Genomic DNA, 15876 nt, shown 5'->3' with positions numbered 1-15876 from the left:
CCCCAAAAGGTAGAGATAAGAAGAGATCACCTCCATACCTTAAATGATTTTCAAAAGCTGTTGGGAGATATTAATTGGCTCAGACCTTTTTTAAAGATTCCTTCCGCTGAGTTAAGGCCTTTGTTTAGTATTTTAGAAGGAGATCCTCATATCTCCTCCCCTAGGACTCTTACTCTAGCTGCTAACCAGGCCTTACAAAAAGTGGAAAAAGCCTTACAGAATGCACAATTACAACGTATTGAGGATTCGCAACCTTTCAGTTTGTGTGTCTTTAAGACAGCACAATTGCCAACCGCAGTTTTGTGGCAGAATGGGCCATTGTTGTGGATCCATCCAAACGTATCCCCAGCTAAAATAATAGATTGGTATCCTGATGCAATTGCACAGCTTGCCCTTAAAGGTCTAAAAGCAGCAATCACCCACTTTGGGCAAAGTCCATATCTTTTAATTGTACCTTATACCGCTGCACAGGTTCAAACCTTGGCAGCCACATCTAATGATTGGGCAGTTTTAGTTACCTCCTTTTCAGGAAAAATAGATAACCATTATCCAAAACATCCAATCTTACAGTTTGCCCAAAATCAATCTGTTGTGTTTCCACAAATAACAGTAAGAAACCCACTTAAAAATGGGATTGTGGTATATACTGATGGATCAAAAACTGGCATAGGTGCCTATGTGGCTAATGGTAAAGTGGTATCCAAACAATATAATGAAAATTCACCTCAAGTGGTAGAATGTTTAGTGGTCTTAGAAGTTTTAAAAACCTTTTTAGAACCCCTTAATATTGTGTCAGATTCCTGTTATGTGGTTAATGCAGTAAATCTTTTAGAAGTGGCTGGAGTGATTAAGCCTTCCAGTAGAGTTGCCAATATTTTTCAGCAGATACAATTAGTTTTGTTATCTAGAAGATTTCCTGTTTATATTACTCATGTTAGAGCCCATTCAGGCCTACCTGGCCCCATGGCTCTGGGAAATGATTTGGCAGATAAGGCCACTAAAGTGGTGGCTGCTGCCCTATCATCCCCGGTAGAGGCTGCAAGAAATTTTCATAACAATTTTCATGTGACGGCTGAAACATTACGCAGTCGTTTCTCCTTGACAAGAAAAGAAGCCCGTGACATTGTTACTCAATGTCAAAGCTGCTGTGAGTTCTTGCCAGTTCCTCATGTGGGAATTAACCCACGCGGTATTCGACCTCTACAGGTCTGGCAAATGGATGTTACACATGTTTCTTCCTTTGGAAAACTTCAATATCTCCATGTGTCCATTGACACATGTTCTGGCATCATGTTTGCTTCTCCGTTAACCGGAGAAAAAGCCTCACATGTGATTCAACATTGTCTTGAGGCATGGAGTGCTTGGGGGAAACCCAGACTCCTTAAGACTGATAATGGACCAGCTTATACGTCTCAAAAATTCCAACAGTTCTGCCGTCAGATGGACGTAACCCACCTGACTGGACTTCCATACAACCCTCAAGGACAGGGTATTGTTGAGCGTGCGCATCGCACCCTCAAAGCCTATCTTATAAAACAGAAGAGGGGAACTTTTGAGGAGACTGTACCCCGAGCACCAAGAGTGTCGGTGTCTATGGCACTCTTTACACTCAATTTTTTAAATATTGCCGTTCATGGCCATACTGCGGCTGAACGTCATTGTTCAGAGCCAGATAGGCCCAATGAGATGGTTAAATGGAAAAATGTCCTTGATAATAAATGGTATGGCCCGGATCCTATTTTGATAAGATCCAGGGGAGCTATCTGTGTTTTCCCACAGAATGAAGACAACCCATTTTGGGTACCAGAAAGACTCACCCGAAAAATCCAGACTGACCAAGGGAATACTAATGTCCCTCGTCTTGGTGATGTCCAGGGCGTCAATAATAAAGAGAGAGCAGCGTTGGGGGATAATGTCGACATTTCCACTCCCAATGACGGTGATGTATAATGCTCAAGTATTCTCTTGCTTTTTTACCACTAACTAGGAACTGGGTTTAGCCTTGATTCAGACAGCCTTGGCTCTGTCTGGACAGGTCCAGACAACTGACACCATTAACACTTTGTCAGCCTCAGTGACTACAGTCATAGATGAACAGGCCTCAGCTAATGTCAAGATACAGAGAGGTCTCATGCTGGTTAATCAACTCATAGATCTTGTCCAGATACAACTAGATGTATTATGACAAATAACTCAGCAGGGTTGTGAACAAAAGTTTCCGGGATTGTGTGTTATTTCCATTCAGTATGTTAAATTTACTAGGGCAGCTAATTTGTCAAAAAGTCTTTTTCAGTATATGTTACAGAATTGGATGGCTGAATTTGAACAGATCCTTCGGGAATTGAGACTTCAGGTCAACTCCACGCGCTTGGACCTGTCGCTGACCAAAGGATTACCCAATTGGATCTCCTCAGCATTTTCCTTCTTTAAAAAATGGGTGGGATTAATATTATTTGGAGATACACTTTGCTGTGGATTAGTGTTGCTTCTTTGATTGGTCTGTAAGCTTAAGGCCCAAACTAGGAGAGACAAGGTGGTTATTGCCCAGGCGCTTGCAGGACTAGAACATGGAGCTCCCCCTGATATATGGTTATCTATGCCTAGGCAATAGGTCGCTGGCCACTCAGCTCTTACATCTCACGAGGCTAGACTCATTGCACGGGATAGAGTGAGTGTGCTTCAGCAGCCCGAGAGAGTTGCAAGGCTAAGCACTGCAATGGAAAGGCTCTGCGGCATATATGAGCCTATTCTAGGGAGACATGTCATCTTTCATGAAGGTTCAGTGTCCTAGTTCCCTTCCCCCAGGCAAAACGACACGGGAGCAGGTCAGGGTTGCTCTGGGTAAAAGCCTGTAAGCCTAAGAGCTAATCCTGTACATGGCTCCTTTACCTACACACTGGGGATTTGACCTCTATCTCCACTCTCATTAATATGGGTGGCCTATTTGCTCTTATTAAAAGGATAGGGGGAGATGTTGGGAGCCGCGCCCACATTCGCCGTTACAAGATGGCGCTGACAGCTGTGTTCTAAGTGGTAAACAAATAATCTGCGCATGTGCCAAGGGTATCTTATGACTACTTGTGCTCTGCCTTCCCCGTGACGTCAACTCGGCCGATGGGCTGCAGCCAATCAGGGAGTGACACGTCCGAGGCGAAGGAGAATGCTCCTTAAGAGGGACGGGGTTTCGTTTTCTCTCTCTCTTGCTTCTCGCTCTCTCTTGCTTCTTGCACTCTGGCTCCTGAAGATGTAAGCAATAAAGCCTTGCCGCAGAAGATTCTGGTCTGTGGTGTTCTTCCTGGCCGGTCGTGAGAACGCGTCTAATAACACTTTCCTAATCCCCAGACCTCAGCCTCTATATCTCAGTATGGCATTTGACTAAGAGAGGGGAACAAGGTTAGTTTAGGAACTTGAAGCCTTCAGCAGCGCAAGATCTGAATGTGGGTAAAGAAAATCAGTATACAGGTTTCCTTTAGAAAAGGGACTCTCAGGACTGTCTAGGAGAGAAAACAAAGCTGGGACATAAGAGTCTGAGACCAAGAGACTTGAGACAGAACATGGCTGGCGCAGCCATCTGAGTCTTCTCAGCAAGGGTCTAGTGACATGTGCATAGCCCACACGACACTGCTGGGTTGTCAAAGGTGGCTTAGGTCTATCTAGTATCCAGAATCTGTCAGGAATACTACTACTCTAAGGAGTCTTATGTGCAATGCAACGGTATCCTATTCATGCTGGTATCTGTCCAGTCAATGAAGACCTACTATGTGCTTGATAAGACAGTACATGCTAAGGGATATTAGCAAGAGTTCTGTAAATATCAGAGATAACACTAACAAAACATAATTAAGCATTTACTACATAGGAAAATGGCAAGATAAATTAAAAGTGAGCTGGATTCTGAAAGTTTTTTCCTATGTAGGGAGTGTGTATGTGAGGGATGGGGTGGTTTGTGTACACTCCTTAATTAAATAAGAAGTCTAAAGGCCCTGTGCTGGAGTGGGAGCCCTGAGAGCACACCTCTACCACCGCCATTTATTTAATGAATACTCCTGGGCATGCTTTAAATTGAAAGATGGTTCATTAGATTTGTGCATCTGCCCTTCTCAGCAATCTGTTGTGCTTCTGATGGAGGCAAAAAACATGAACATATCATTTTCGGGAATGTTATGAGTAACTCAGCTTCCAACGATTATGGAGTCATAAAGGGCTCGGGCTGCCTAATTTCGAGAAATAATTTGTCTGAATCATTGTCTGTCTGTTCCAGTCTCATATTCTCATCCATCCTGGAAATCTCAAGGACAAACCCTTTTATCTTTTCAGTCACCTAATACATTATCTTCCATATCTTCCATATATAAATATTATGCTTTAAATGTACTAAAGAAAACAAATCTTAAAAATTAAAAACAAACAAACAAAACCACACCTCCTTCTTGGTATTGTCACCATCATGGTCACCATGGCCTCTGGGCTCCTGTGCTTGGTTTATCCACTGCACTCTCCCTGGGAGCTGATGAGCCATGGTGTCAGGAATAAACATAAACACTAGGAAAGGGGGGGCAATGTTGCCCTCCTCCCCCACACAGTGCCTGCTAAGGTCCATAACCCACTCAAACAGATTCACTCATTCGATATTGTCCAGCATTAGTCAAGGCCTACTGCAGCCAGACCCTGAGCAGACTAGGGCACAGGCCTAACTTTACCAAGTTCATTCAGCAAAGTGAGGCAGGCACATTCCAGGGGCCAAGTGTGGCAATCTCAAGAGCTGCTTTTCAAGGGAGTGAAATAGCTGTGTGCTTAAGATTTTAGAAGGTCCTTTCTCCTTTCTTATGAAGAAAGGCTGATCTACAACAAGAATTCTTAATGTCAAGCTGGGCATGGTGGTGCACACCTTTAATCCCAGCACTCGGGAGGCAGAGGCAGGTGGATTTCTGAGTTCAAGGCCAGCCTGGTCTACAAAGTGAGTGCCAGGACAGCCAGGGTTACACAGAGAAACCCTGTCTCGAAAAACCAAAAAAAAAAAAAAAAAAAAAAAAAAAAAAAAAAAAAAAAGAAAGAATTCTTAATGTCATATTTAGTAGATTTTTTTCTGGAAACCAGGCTAGAGCAGTGGTTCTCAACCTGGGGGTCATGACCCCTTTGAGGGGTTATATATCAGATATTTATGTTACAATTCATAACAGTGGCAAAAATACAGTTATGAAATAGCAACAAAATAATTTTATGGTTAGGGATCACTAAACATGAAGAACTGAATTAAAGGGTCCCAGCATTAGGAATGTTGAGAATCAGTGGCTTAGAGCAAAGACAGGACCAGGAAACTTTGGTGTACTATAAGCTACCTCAAAGGGTTGGCTTGCGTCCAGCAGTTCAAAGGCCAGATGGAGAGATGGCACTGATATCTTTGCAGTCAAACATCCTTGGTCCCTCCTTCCTTCCCTGAGGTTAGCTGAAGAATGCTAATAAGATGGAGGTCTGTAATTCAGTGTTGAGTTCAAGTGGCAAAGGTGATGAGGAAGATGGGTGAAGATTAAGACATTGGACAGGATATGCTACTAACTTAAATGCAATGACAGTTGTCGCAGGTCTATGCATAAGACACAATGGCTCCCTACCAGAGGCAGTGATCAAGTTAACCTAAAATACCAAACAGCATTCTGTGCTTAGTCACTCTTGGTCAGAAATCAGGAATTCTTATATAAGGCACAATGTGTTTCTCAAAGTAGCTGACTTACTAGGACAAAAAGAACCATTCAGCAAGCAATAGACTGCCTAGTGTACTATAAGCCACTATATTGTGGTTATTGAATATATATGTTTACATACATATACCAATACCCCATATATTTATTATTGATCATTTAAAAAGCAAGAATCCAGTTTCCACAGGTTTTGCTGCTCTGGAAGATGATAGAAGTTCAAGGCCAGCCAAGATTACATGATACCCTGTCTCAAAACCTACCCAAAACTACAAAACAACTTCCCACTTTCTCCTGTTGACAAGTTGACAACTGTGACAGAACGCCACCCTCGCTGAAGCTACATCACTTTCCTGTTGCCATGACAAAGAGATCCACAAAGCCCGAGTAGTTCTGAAAAGGATGGAAAATCCCCAAGCTACCTCAAGGGCATCAGACTCGTACTAGCCCCAAAGAGGCATCCTCAAGCTTCGCAGTATGAAGATGGTTAGTCAGTCTGCAACATTTTATCCAGGGTAAATGTTTACTAGCTTTGGGAAAAGTCACACCTTGTCTTGGCTCAACACCATTAAAACATCTAGAAACCCTAAACACTATTTTGGGGAGAGTGGCTGCTTGGTTTTGTCCTGAAGGTATGGGGCACATTCATCCATAACCTTTGAAATGCCTTCTCTGTCTCCATGGCTCCTACGGTAGCCAGGAGGCTCTACTTGCCTTCCTGCTGTGCTGAGGAGTAGGCAAGCAAGTACTGTCAAGGGCAGCAGGTAAGGTACAGTGCCTTCCTTACCCTTCTCAGAGGAGGAGTGGAGAAATGTGCCTGACAGCGCCTGCAGGGGCCACTGTGGAGCATCATCCAGGCTGCCAGGTTGGGTTCATTTCTGATCCACTGCAAACTTACCAGTAACGCAAAGCTGTGCTCGGGAAGCATCCCATACTGCTGGACCAGCCTTTCTCTGGTTGCACTGGGGAGCTCCGGGAGCATGTCCCGAAGCTGGTCAATATTGATCACCTGCTGAGAGTCTGCACCTCGTGGCAGAGATGTGTCATCGTAGAGCACTAAGGGAGGCAGGTTGGGCTCTGGCATAAACCTAAACAAAGAGAACAGACAGCTCTGATTCGGGGTGTCTGGACTGGTTAGAACCACAAGTCTAACAATGAAAGGAATGCTTTTGTGCTAGGTACAAAGTTATAATGCTTGCAAAGGTTTCTAAATGTCCCAGTGAAAGACCACAGCAAAAGCATTCGTCAACATTACAGAATAAAGATGGGAGAAAGAGGAACACAGTACTGAACCACATTCTGGTCTATACGAGTAAGGAAAGTGTCAGAGGGGCTGGAAGCTGGTGGACCAGAGAATAATTACTTGTGAGGCAGTAAGATGACTTTCTGCTACTTTAAAATTTCTATTTTAATTTCTATTTTAAATTTTAAATATTCTTCAGTAAATGAAGTCAATGGGGAAGAGAGGGCAGGGCTCTTCCCTTCTTGAGAAGCAGGAAGCAGAACAGACTTTGCCTAAATGAGATGTGGAAGCTAGTGGGGAGGGACAAAGGGGGACTGGATGGAGCCTGGGCTACTATCAGGGCAGTGATTCTGTTCTGTGTAATGGTCAGTTCATGGCACTGGACAAATGCACAGAATGTACAGCAGTGAGTGATGGAATCCCATGTAAACCATGAATTCAGTGAATAATAATGTGATGGTTTGCATATTCTTGGGCCAGGGAATGGCACCATTTGGAGGTGTGGCCTTGTTGGAATAGGTGTGTCACTGTGGGTGTGGGCTTAAGATCCTCACCCTAGTTGCCTGGAAGTCAGTCTTCCACTAGTAGCCTTTGGATGAAGACATAGAACTCTCAGTTCTGCCTGTGCCATTCCTGCCTGGATGCTGCCATGCTCCCACCTTGATGATAATGGACTAAACTCTGAACCTGTAAGCCAGCCCCAATTAAATGTTTTTTTTTTAAATAAGACTTGCCTTGGTCATGGTGTCTGTTCACAGCAGGAAAACCCTACCTAAGACAAACAGCACTATTGGTTCACTGTTGTAGTAAAGGACATAAAATGAGTGGTAGAAGACTGGGAGGAAGTTCGTAACGACACTTCCAACAAGAGTTCCCATTCAACGCTGCTCTAAAAACAGTCCATTGTTAATAATCAGATGGGTCACAGTACTGCATTAATTGTATGAAAGAAAAATATCCCTCTGTTCTGAACCAGCACTGTTTCCCCTCTGCCCATGAGAGCCAAAGGGCTTCTGTAAAAACGGGGTATGCTCAACAAATGCAGGGAGGAACTGGAGTAGAGGTGTGGGTAATTCCTAAACATGGTACCAAGTCTCAGATAGGGCCAGTCTGTCCTCTGAAAGTAAGAGCAAACCCAAAGGGAGGCTTCTTGAGACCCACTGCCATCTAACTTGGGGGCTCTAGCCAGTGCCTGAGTTAAAAGGTAAACTCCATGCTCAGTAAGAAATTACAGGAAGTGGCAAAATGGGAGAATAATGATAATAATAAGAATGTCTTGTGGAATTTCCTGAATCGCGAAGACCACTCTAACAAAACGTCCCTGACTTTGATAGGTGCATGGCAGGAGTATGGCAATGAAGATATATCATACTTCACAAAGGAAAGCGAATTTCAAGAACTTTATTGCTAAAGCTTCCATCTTTGTAATCTGCTGAACTCTATGAGAAAAAGTAAAAGATTCAGTTTATATTAAGCCTCTCCTTATTATTTGTTTTATGTGAACATCTTCTGTTACATAATAACCCTTCTGGTTTAGAAACACAACACAGAACCTTTTCCACGTAACAAGGACTCTACTGATGAACCTATGGCCCCAATGTGCTTCACTTGGCAATGAGAGAGTATCACTGAGGATGGAAGGGACCTCCAATGGCAGACTGATCTCCTTTTTACATCCTCCCAAAGGATTTCAATGTATTACAGGATCTACTGCCAAATGTAAGCCTAGACCCACCCTTGCTTGCCATCCTCTTGGTTGGACCACATGATCTTTATCACACAAGTTTGGGAACAGATACCTTCCAGCAACTAAGCCCTATGAAACAAGAGACTCTACAGCTAACAGGTCAAGAAAACTTCTCCTAGTTTACATATAACATAAAATAAGAAATCCTGATTTCCTATCATGTAATAACAACAAGTAGTTTCCAAAATTCTCCAGGATCATTATGCTGACTTTCAAATGGGTTTGAAGTAGACACTCAAATATATGTCGGTGCTCTGCTCACCTGTAGTCTTGTTTCCCTTCCTTGTCTCTCATTGGCATGGTGCACCTGCAACAGTCAGATAAGACAACATTAAGCAAACACTGCATGCAGCCCTGGCTAGACACATGCAGAGAGGGGCCTTCCTATGAGAGGGGCTGGAGCTCAAGCATTTCTCCCAAAGGTCATGTGTGAAAGGCTTGGTCCTATTAAGAAGTTACCAGTAGAAACAGCACAAGTGGAGAGGGTGGAAGGGACCTGGGAGAGAAAGTGGATGGGGCAGGGAATGGGGGGGGGGGGAAGAGGGAACCTGATCTGGTATTGGGTGGGGGAAAAGGACTGAAGCCCTGAGGGCCAACAGAAAAAAATGGAAACAGGCAACCTCAGGAAATAGGAGGTTGGGGGGACTCTCCAGAATGCACCAGAGACCTGGGAGGTAAGAGACTCTCAGGACTCAAACGGAGGAATCTTAGATGAAATGCCCACAGTAGGGAGAAGGAACTTATAGAGCCCACCTCCAGCAGGAAGACAGGACATCAAGTGAGGGAAGGGATTGCCATCCCACAGTCACACCTCTGAAAGAATTCGTGTCTGAAAGAATTACAAGGATGGAAATGGAGAGGAGCCTGAGGAAAAGAGGGTCCAGCAACAGACCCAAAGTGGGATCCAGCTCAAGGGGAGGTCCAAGGTCTGACACTATTACTGAGGCTATGGAGCACTCACAAAAAGGGATCTATCATGACTGCCCTCCAAAAGACCCAACAAGCAGCTGAAAGAGTCAGATGCAGATATTTGCACCCAACCAATGGACAGAAGCAGCTGACCCCTGTTGTTGAACTAGGGAAGGCTGAAAGAAGCTGAGGAGAAGGGTGATCCTGTAGGAGGACCAGCAATCTCAACCTGAACCTCAGAGATCTCTCATACACTGGATCATCAAACAGGCAGCATACATCAGCTGACATGAGGCCCCCAACACTCATACAGTAGAGGACTGCCGGGTCTGTGTTCATTCAGAGATGATGCACCTAAACCTCAAGAGACTGGAGACCCCAGGGAGTTTAGAGGTCAGGTGGGGTGGGGGTTGGGGACATCCACGTGGAGACAGGGGGGTGGGGAGGAGATATGGGATGTAGAACAGTTGGAGGGTAGATGGGGGGGGGTGGATATGGAGTGTAAAAAAATTAAAATAAAATCAAAAGAAGATAACATAAAAGTAACAAAATGTTAATAAATAAATCATATTTTTAATAATAATAATAAAAAGAAGTTACCAGTAGAAACATTAAAAGTGTTAGAAAGAGATGGGGCCCAGTAGAAGGCCTTTGGGCCATTAGGATATGCCCTTAAAGGATATTGTGGAACTCTGGTACTTCCCTCTGTCTTTTGTTTCCCAGTATGTTACTTTCTTCACTCTTACTAAACACCTGATAGCAACAGCTTAAGAGGAAAATCCCATATTTATTTCAGTTTGTAGTTTCAGAAGTGTTAGTCCATCATGGTGGAAAAGTACGGCAGAGCAAACAAAGAAACAGTACAATATACACCCAAGGACATGTCTGCTTTAGTGAAACAGTCCTTCATGTGTTTGCCCCACCAAAAAACCATCCAATACAGCTGACTCTCCAAAGACCCCTTAAAATTTCCATTTCCCATGCCCCCAGGGACCTGGTGCTCTTTCCCAGACCCCACCTCTAATAATGCCATTATAGGACTCCATGAGGGCCTAATCAATCATTAAGCAGGGGTCTCATGGTCTCTGGAAACACCATCAGACACACCCAGAGGGATGCTCCACTAATCAACCTAACAAAAAACTGGGCAGCATTCTGACAACACAGTAAGCAGTGTAGCTCAGCCATGTGTCTGAGATATGACATACCACTATAGGCCGAATCAATCACACACTTTCAAACTGTGAACCAAAATTAACCTTTTCTCTTTATAAGTTGAATAGCTCAAATATTTGTTATAATTTAACAGTGACTGGCATAGGGTTGTCTCAATCAAGGGCAAGCAAATTCAAGCTTTTCAGATTTCCATAGGCGATAGTTACATAAATATAAACACAGTAACAAAGAAAAGAATGCTTAGTGTACTGGCTAGTTTTGTGTCAACTTGACACAGCTGGAGTTATCACAGAGAAAGGAGCTTTAGTTGAGGAAATGCCTCCATGAGATCCAACTGTAAGGCATTTTCTCAATTAGTGATCAAGGGGAAAAGGCCCTTTGTGGGTGGGACCATCTCTGGGCTGGTAGTCTTGGGTTCTATAAGAGAGCAGGCTGAACAAGCCAGGGGAAGCAAGCCAGTAAAGAACATCCCTCCATGGCCTCTGTATCAGGTTCTGCTTCCTGACCTGTTTGAGTTCCAGTCCTGCATCCTTTGGTGATCAACAGCAGTATGGAAATGTAAGCTGAATAAACCCTTTCCTCCCCAACTGCTTCTTGGTCATGATGTTTGTGCAGGAATAGAAACCCTGACTAAGACACGTAGAAAGACAATTTTAAAGAAAGAAACCATATCTGACTGAGGTGATTTGAACACGGAATGCCCTCCAGAGGCTCTGATCTTTGAACACTTGGTCCCCAGCTGGCAGTGCTGTTTGGAGGAGTATGTCACTGGAGTGGGTTTTCAGCGTTCATAGCTTTGCCACACTTTCACTTTGCTCTCTTCGATTTGTGTTTGAAGCTTTGATCTCCCCGTTCCCTGCCCCACCCACTTGCTGCTACGCCTCCCTTGCCATCATGGATGCTGACTCTGGAATCACAGGCTGAAATAAACGTGCTTCTGTAGGCTGTGTTTGAAAGTAACTGGTACAGTGTTCTATCACCAGCTCTTCTCTACATCAAGCTTAGGCTATGAGAAGTCTGACACATTATTTAAGGGAATGAAATTTCTTGCCATAAAGCAGACAAGCTGAAAGCAAGGAGAGACTAGGACCTGAGAGCAAGCACTTCTGTGTAAGCCTGCACCAGCTGACTAGACCCCAGCAGACCATGTTTCATCCCTATGGGGTGCAGTGGCATGCAGTGGTCTCTTCTCTTAGGGCTACAGACAAGCTAAGGACTTTTGTCACATGGTCCATGGCTGAGCCCCAGTCATGGAGCTGAGGCCAACAGGCTTATCCATACAAACTCACCCCAGCTTATAATCAAATGAACGAGTTTCATTCAGAATTTCACCTCCATTCTCAAGTTCAGTGATTTGCCTCTGAATTTCATAATCTATGAAAAACACAGCAAGTTAGTATATTCTGAATACCTTTAATCCATACAGGCAACAAGTAGGAACCATTCTCAGTCGTTAAGTTAAAAACAATCCAGGAGCTTCCTTACAACGGTCATTCCCCTGCAGGCTGTATTTTCTTCTCACTACTGGGAAGGCCTTAAGAAGCTTGTCTCTTTCCTCCTCTTTCTTTTCCAGATACCTCAATTTCAGAGAGATTATCAACCTAGTTCACACTGTATACACTGTGGTAGAAGGGCTGGGACTAATGTGTAGGTCTAGTGACCACAGATCTAGAATTGTGGCCATTAAAATTCTTTATCCTGTGATAGCCAGCAGATGGGCCTGCTAACCTCCTGAATTATACACGAAATATGGGTAAAAATGTATGAACACTTTTGAGAGGAGAATACAGAGTTTTCATTTTATTTTCTAATCAACACAGCCAAATATAATCAAAGTGCAACTGCTAAGCTCCTTTGAGAACTAAGCCCTTCCCCAACTTCCCTCTCCTCATCCTTGCTCAGATCTCAACCCTTTAATCTGAGCTGCTAAAAGGCAGCAGACTGGTCCATTTGTATTCCTCCTCTCATCTGAGTGTTCTCCTTGATTGACATGAGATGAAGGCTAAAACATCCAGCAGAATTTGGAAAAACCTTGTGGGAAAATTGCAGGCTTGGAGACTTAAACCCATGGTGCCAAAGCTTTGGTTCTGCTAGGCTGTTTGAACACAGGTGGAATTCTGACTGTTGCTCCAGAGGGCACTTACACAACAAAAAGATTAGGGACAGCTAAAAAATACTGAGGGCTCCTCTGTACACCATTGCAGACAAGTCATAAACTCTGCCTACCTGTTGTTGAGTCACTGTTAACCACCTTTTAGATCAGCACAGTTCTGAACACTGCATGTCTAGGGTGAAAGCAAACTTCACTCTTGTCCGAATGTCCTTCACAAGCCTGGGCATGAGCCCCCCTCTCACCCCTTCGCTGACTTTAGAAGGTTGACTGTGTCCCCTTTCAGAGACACTCAGTCTTCACCCTTATCTTACTGCCCCATGAGTTACCTCTTGAACCACTTTAATTTTCTCTAAAAATATGTCCCTCCAAGTGTCTTTACTAAAATTAGCTATCATTTCAGGTTTGGGACACAAGATTTTATACAGATGAGAATGACACCTCCTGGGACCCAGTGCCTTCTATACATCTTGGCTGCAGCAAGGTGACCATAGTCCTTTCAGAAGGCTTTAATCTCCGTTTACCCAACAGGATTCACTTTTAAGTCACTCCCTCCTCTTCGGAAGTCTCTAGCTTTAAAGACTAACTTTGAGTCTTCTGAGATGTCCTCCTCTCAGACTCAGTCTCTAACTTCTGTGGAACTGCCCCTAGGGCTAGCCTGCTCTATGTAAGCTATTATTATACATCTGTCATCAGTGAAATCCCCACTGTGTGCTCCAGGAAACCAACCATGACTGTATAGGCACATGCAATCTATTAGCTGAAAATGGTAAAAAGGAGAAAGACATTAACCCAAAAGTCTAATGAACCAACTTGATATATGACAGTACATAGCCAAAATGGTTTGTAAATCCTCTCAAAGCAGGTGGATTCTATTCCTTCCATGGGTCTGGTCTAAATTTAAGATGCCTTGAAATAAAAATGTGTCAGAAGTGACACTGTGTGAGCAAAGTTCCAGGGTTTAGAACTCAAGTGGACGTTGAGGTTTCTGCCTATTCCTTCCTGGGATCATCTACTGGCAAATACAAAAGCCTGGGCCACACAAAGTAAGGACAAAAGACCATGTGGATGGAGAGGCCTCAAGTTACAGGGACCCATGTGAGTGAGGTCATCTGAGTTGCAGGCATGAGTGGAGGCAGGACCAACAGGACACGACCTGGTCCACAACTGTGAAAACTAGAGGCTGCTGTAGGAGCCGTTAGCACTGTTGCACACTACAAACAAGAGGTGATACATGCACAGAGTCCAAGCTGACACTCACCTATGGCTTTGGCCAAGAACCTGAGGCTGTTGAGATTCTTTACCTCAGTCCTGACACCCAGTGGTTCCCCAGGGTGATGTACAGATATATTGGCATCCACTCTCAGCTGACCCTCTGGAAAGAAAAAAACAAAAAAACTGGAGAAATTCTTTGAAGCAATATGGTTTGTAGGGTGCGCAGATGTCAATGTAAGTAGTATCTAACTTGATTTTCTGTCTAGTTTAGAATGCTCTAACTTCAGAGAATTTAACTGTCCACTCAAGGTCAGTCAGAGCTCTGTGTAAATATGCTTGTTCTTGTGCACACACAGACATGTTGGATGCACCAGCTCAAAGAATCTATCTAGTGTGTGTGGTAAATAAGAATACGGTTATTAAAACTAAAGCCTCTCTCTGCAGTTCTACTCTACAGTTACTTTTAAAGTACCTAAACTGGGTTTGGGGGAAGCCTCAAAACTGATTATTTGAAACTCCCTATTGCTCTCCAGTGAAGTAGGAATCTCTATGTGTTTTAAGGAGATTTATAAGACAGTCCTTGAGAATTTACAGCTCAAGGACAGGAGCTGAAACCTGTGCTGTTTCTTTCCCCTTCTCAGGCCCTGTAATGAGTTTCCTTCCTTCCATAAACTCATCTGAGGCCTTCCTGGTTGTCAGGAGGATTTGCTGAAGCAGAGACTGTGTAGTGGGATGTGCACCTCATATTTAGCTTCCGTGATACTATCCTTCTCTGCCTCCCCTTAGGCACAACCTCCAAGACTATGTATATGTATGTACATATACTATGTATATGTATAGTTATTTTCATCAGGACCTCCCTGTGGAGGTCTGCTAGCTTTTCAGAATATAAGGAATCTAAGCCACATAAAAGAGCAGTGATACCTGTTGTCAATTAACCTCTTTGTTAGGACCAGAAAGAAAAAGCCCCAATTTTCAATTCCTTCTTGCCTCCCAAAGACATGGACTTTACTAGTACGCTCTTCCACATAGCTTATGAATCTTTCTCGGCATTCTCTCTGATATGTGTACATGTAATAGTGTTTATTTCTCATTAAGAAAACAAACAGAAGCCTCAAAACCTATTCCCATGAGCCCAACTTTCATGCCATCAGTCATGAGCCATTTCTCTGCTCTCTCTCTAGGCAAATCCTCTCGAACAATTTAGTGCATATACTGTCTTCACTCTCTTACCCTAGTAAGAGGCTTCATCCTAACTCACTGCAGCCTGGCTCCTATCCCCAGATCTCTGAAGATGCCATTTGTCAGGGGTGGCACAACCTCCTTGGTGCCAAAGCCAATGGATGAAGACACATTCTGCTCTCACCTTACTGTGACATATTAAATTAATCCTTCATATTTTCCCTCTGTCTTTTGAGACAGGGCCTTATTACATAGCCAAAGATGGACTTAAATTTGCTATACAGCACAAGCTGGTCTCAAACTCACAATCCTCCTGTGAGCCAGTATTTCCTGGTTTCCTTCCTTCTTGAAACATCATCCTACATCAGCATAGGTGGCTTAACACTACTGTGATTTTCCTGAACAGTCAACTTCCATTTACTTTGCTTGTGTCACCTTCCCTATGAAAACACAGGCTTTTCTTCTTTACTCCTGTGTCCTCCACGGTGGCACACAGTTCTAACTCTCATCTGTGTGCTCAGGACGCACGTCTCTGTGGGCAGACTTCTCCTCTGAACTTCTCCAGGCTTTACAGGTATTCCAATGTCCAAATCCTGAC

At 43.8% G+C, this 15876-nt stretch overlaps 1 protein-coding gene across 7 annotated transcripts in view; it reads right to left on the bottom strand.

The window, feature by feature from the left end:
• The window catches only part of Gatb (glutamyl-tRNA(Gln) amidotransferase, subunit B), an 81523-nt gene that overhangs the window by 30017 nt on the left and 35630 nt on the right, over positions 1-15876 (bottom strand). For all 7 annotated transcript variants that reach the window (XR_375512.3, XR_003954307.1, XM_006501330.2 and 4 more), the window contains 4 exons: positions 14143-14256; positions 12061-12145; positions 8949-8993; positions 6595-6784 (listed from right to left, as the gene is read on the bottom strand). Coding sequence is in view for 5 of the 7 variants with exons in the window: in XM_006501330.2 (XP_006501393.1) it covers positions 6595-6784; positions 8949-8993; positions 12061-12145; positions 14143-14256 (434 nt within the window). In the remaining 2 variants the exon portion in view is untranslated. The remainder of the gene's footprint in view (positions 1-6594; positions 6785-8948; positions 8994-12060; positions 12146-14142; positions 14257-15876) is intronic.

This window comes from Mus musculus, chromosome 3 (assembly GCF_000001635.26).
Source record: "Mus musculus strain C57BL/6J chromosome 3, GRCm38.p6 C57BL/6J".
NCBI classification, from domain to species: Eukaryota; Metazoa; Chordata; class Mammalia; order Rodentia; family Muridae; genus Mus; species Mus musculus.
Note: the sequence above shows the minus strand (reverse complement) of the source record. Positions and strands in the feature narration are given on the sequence as shown.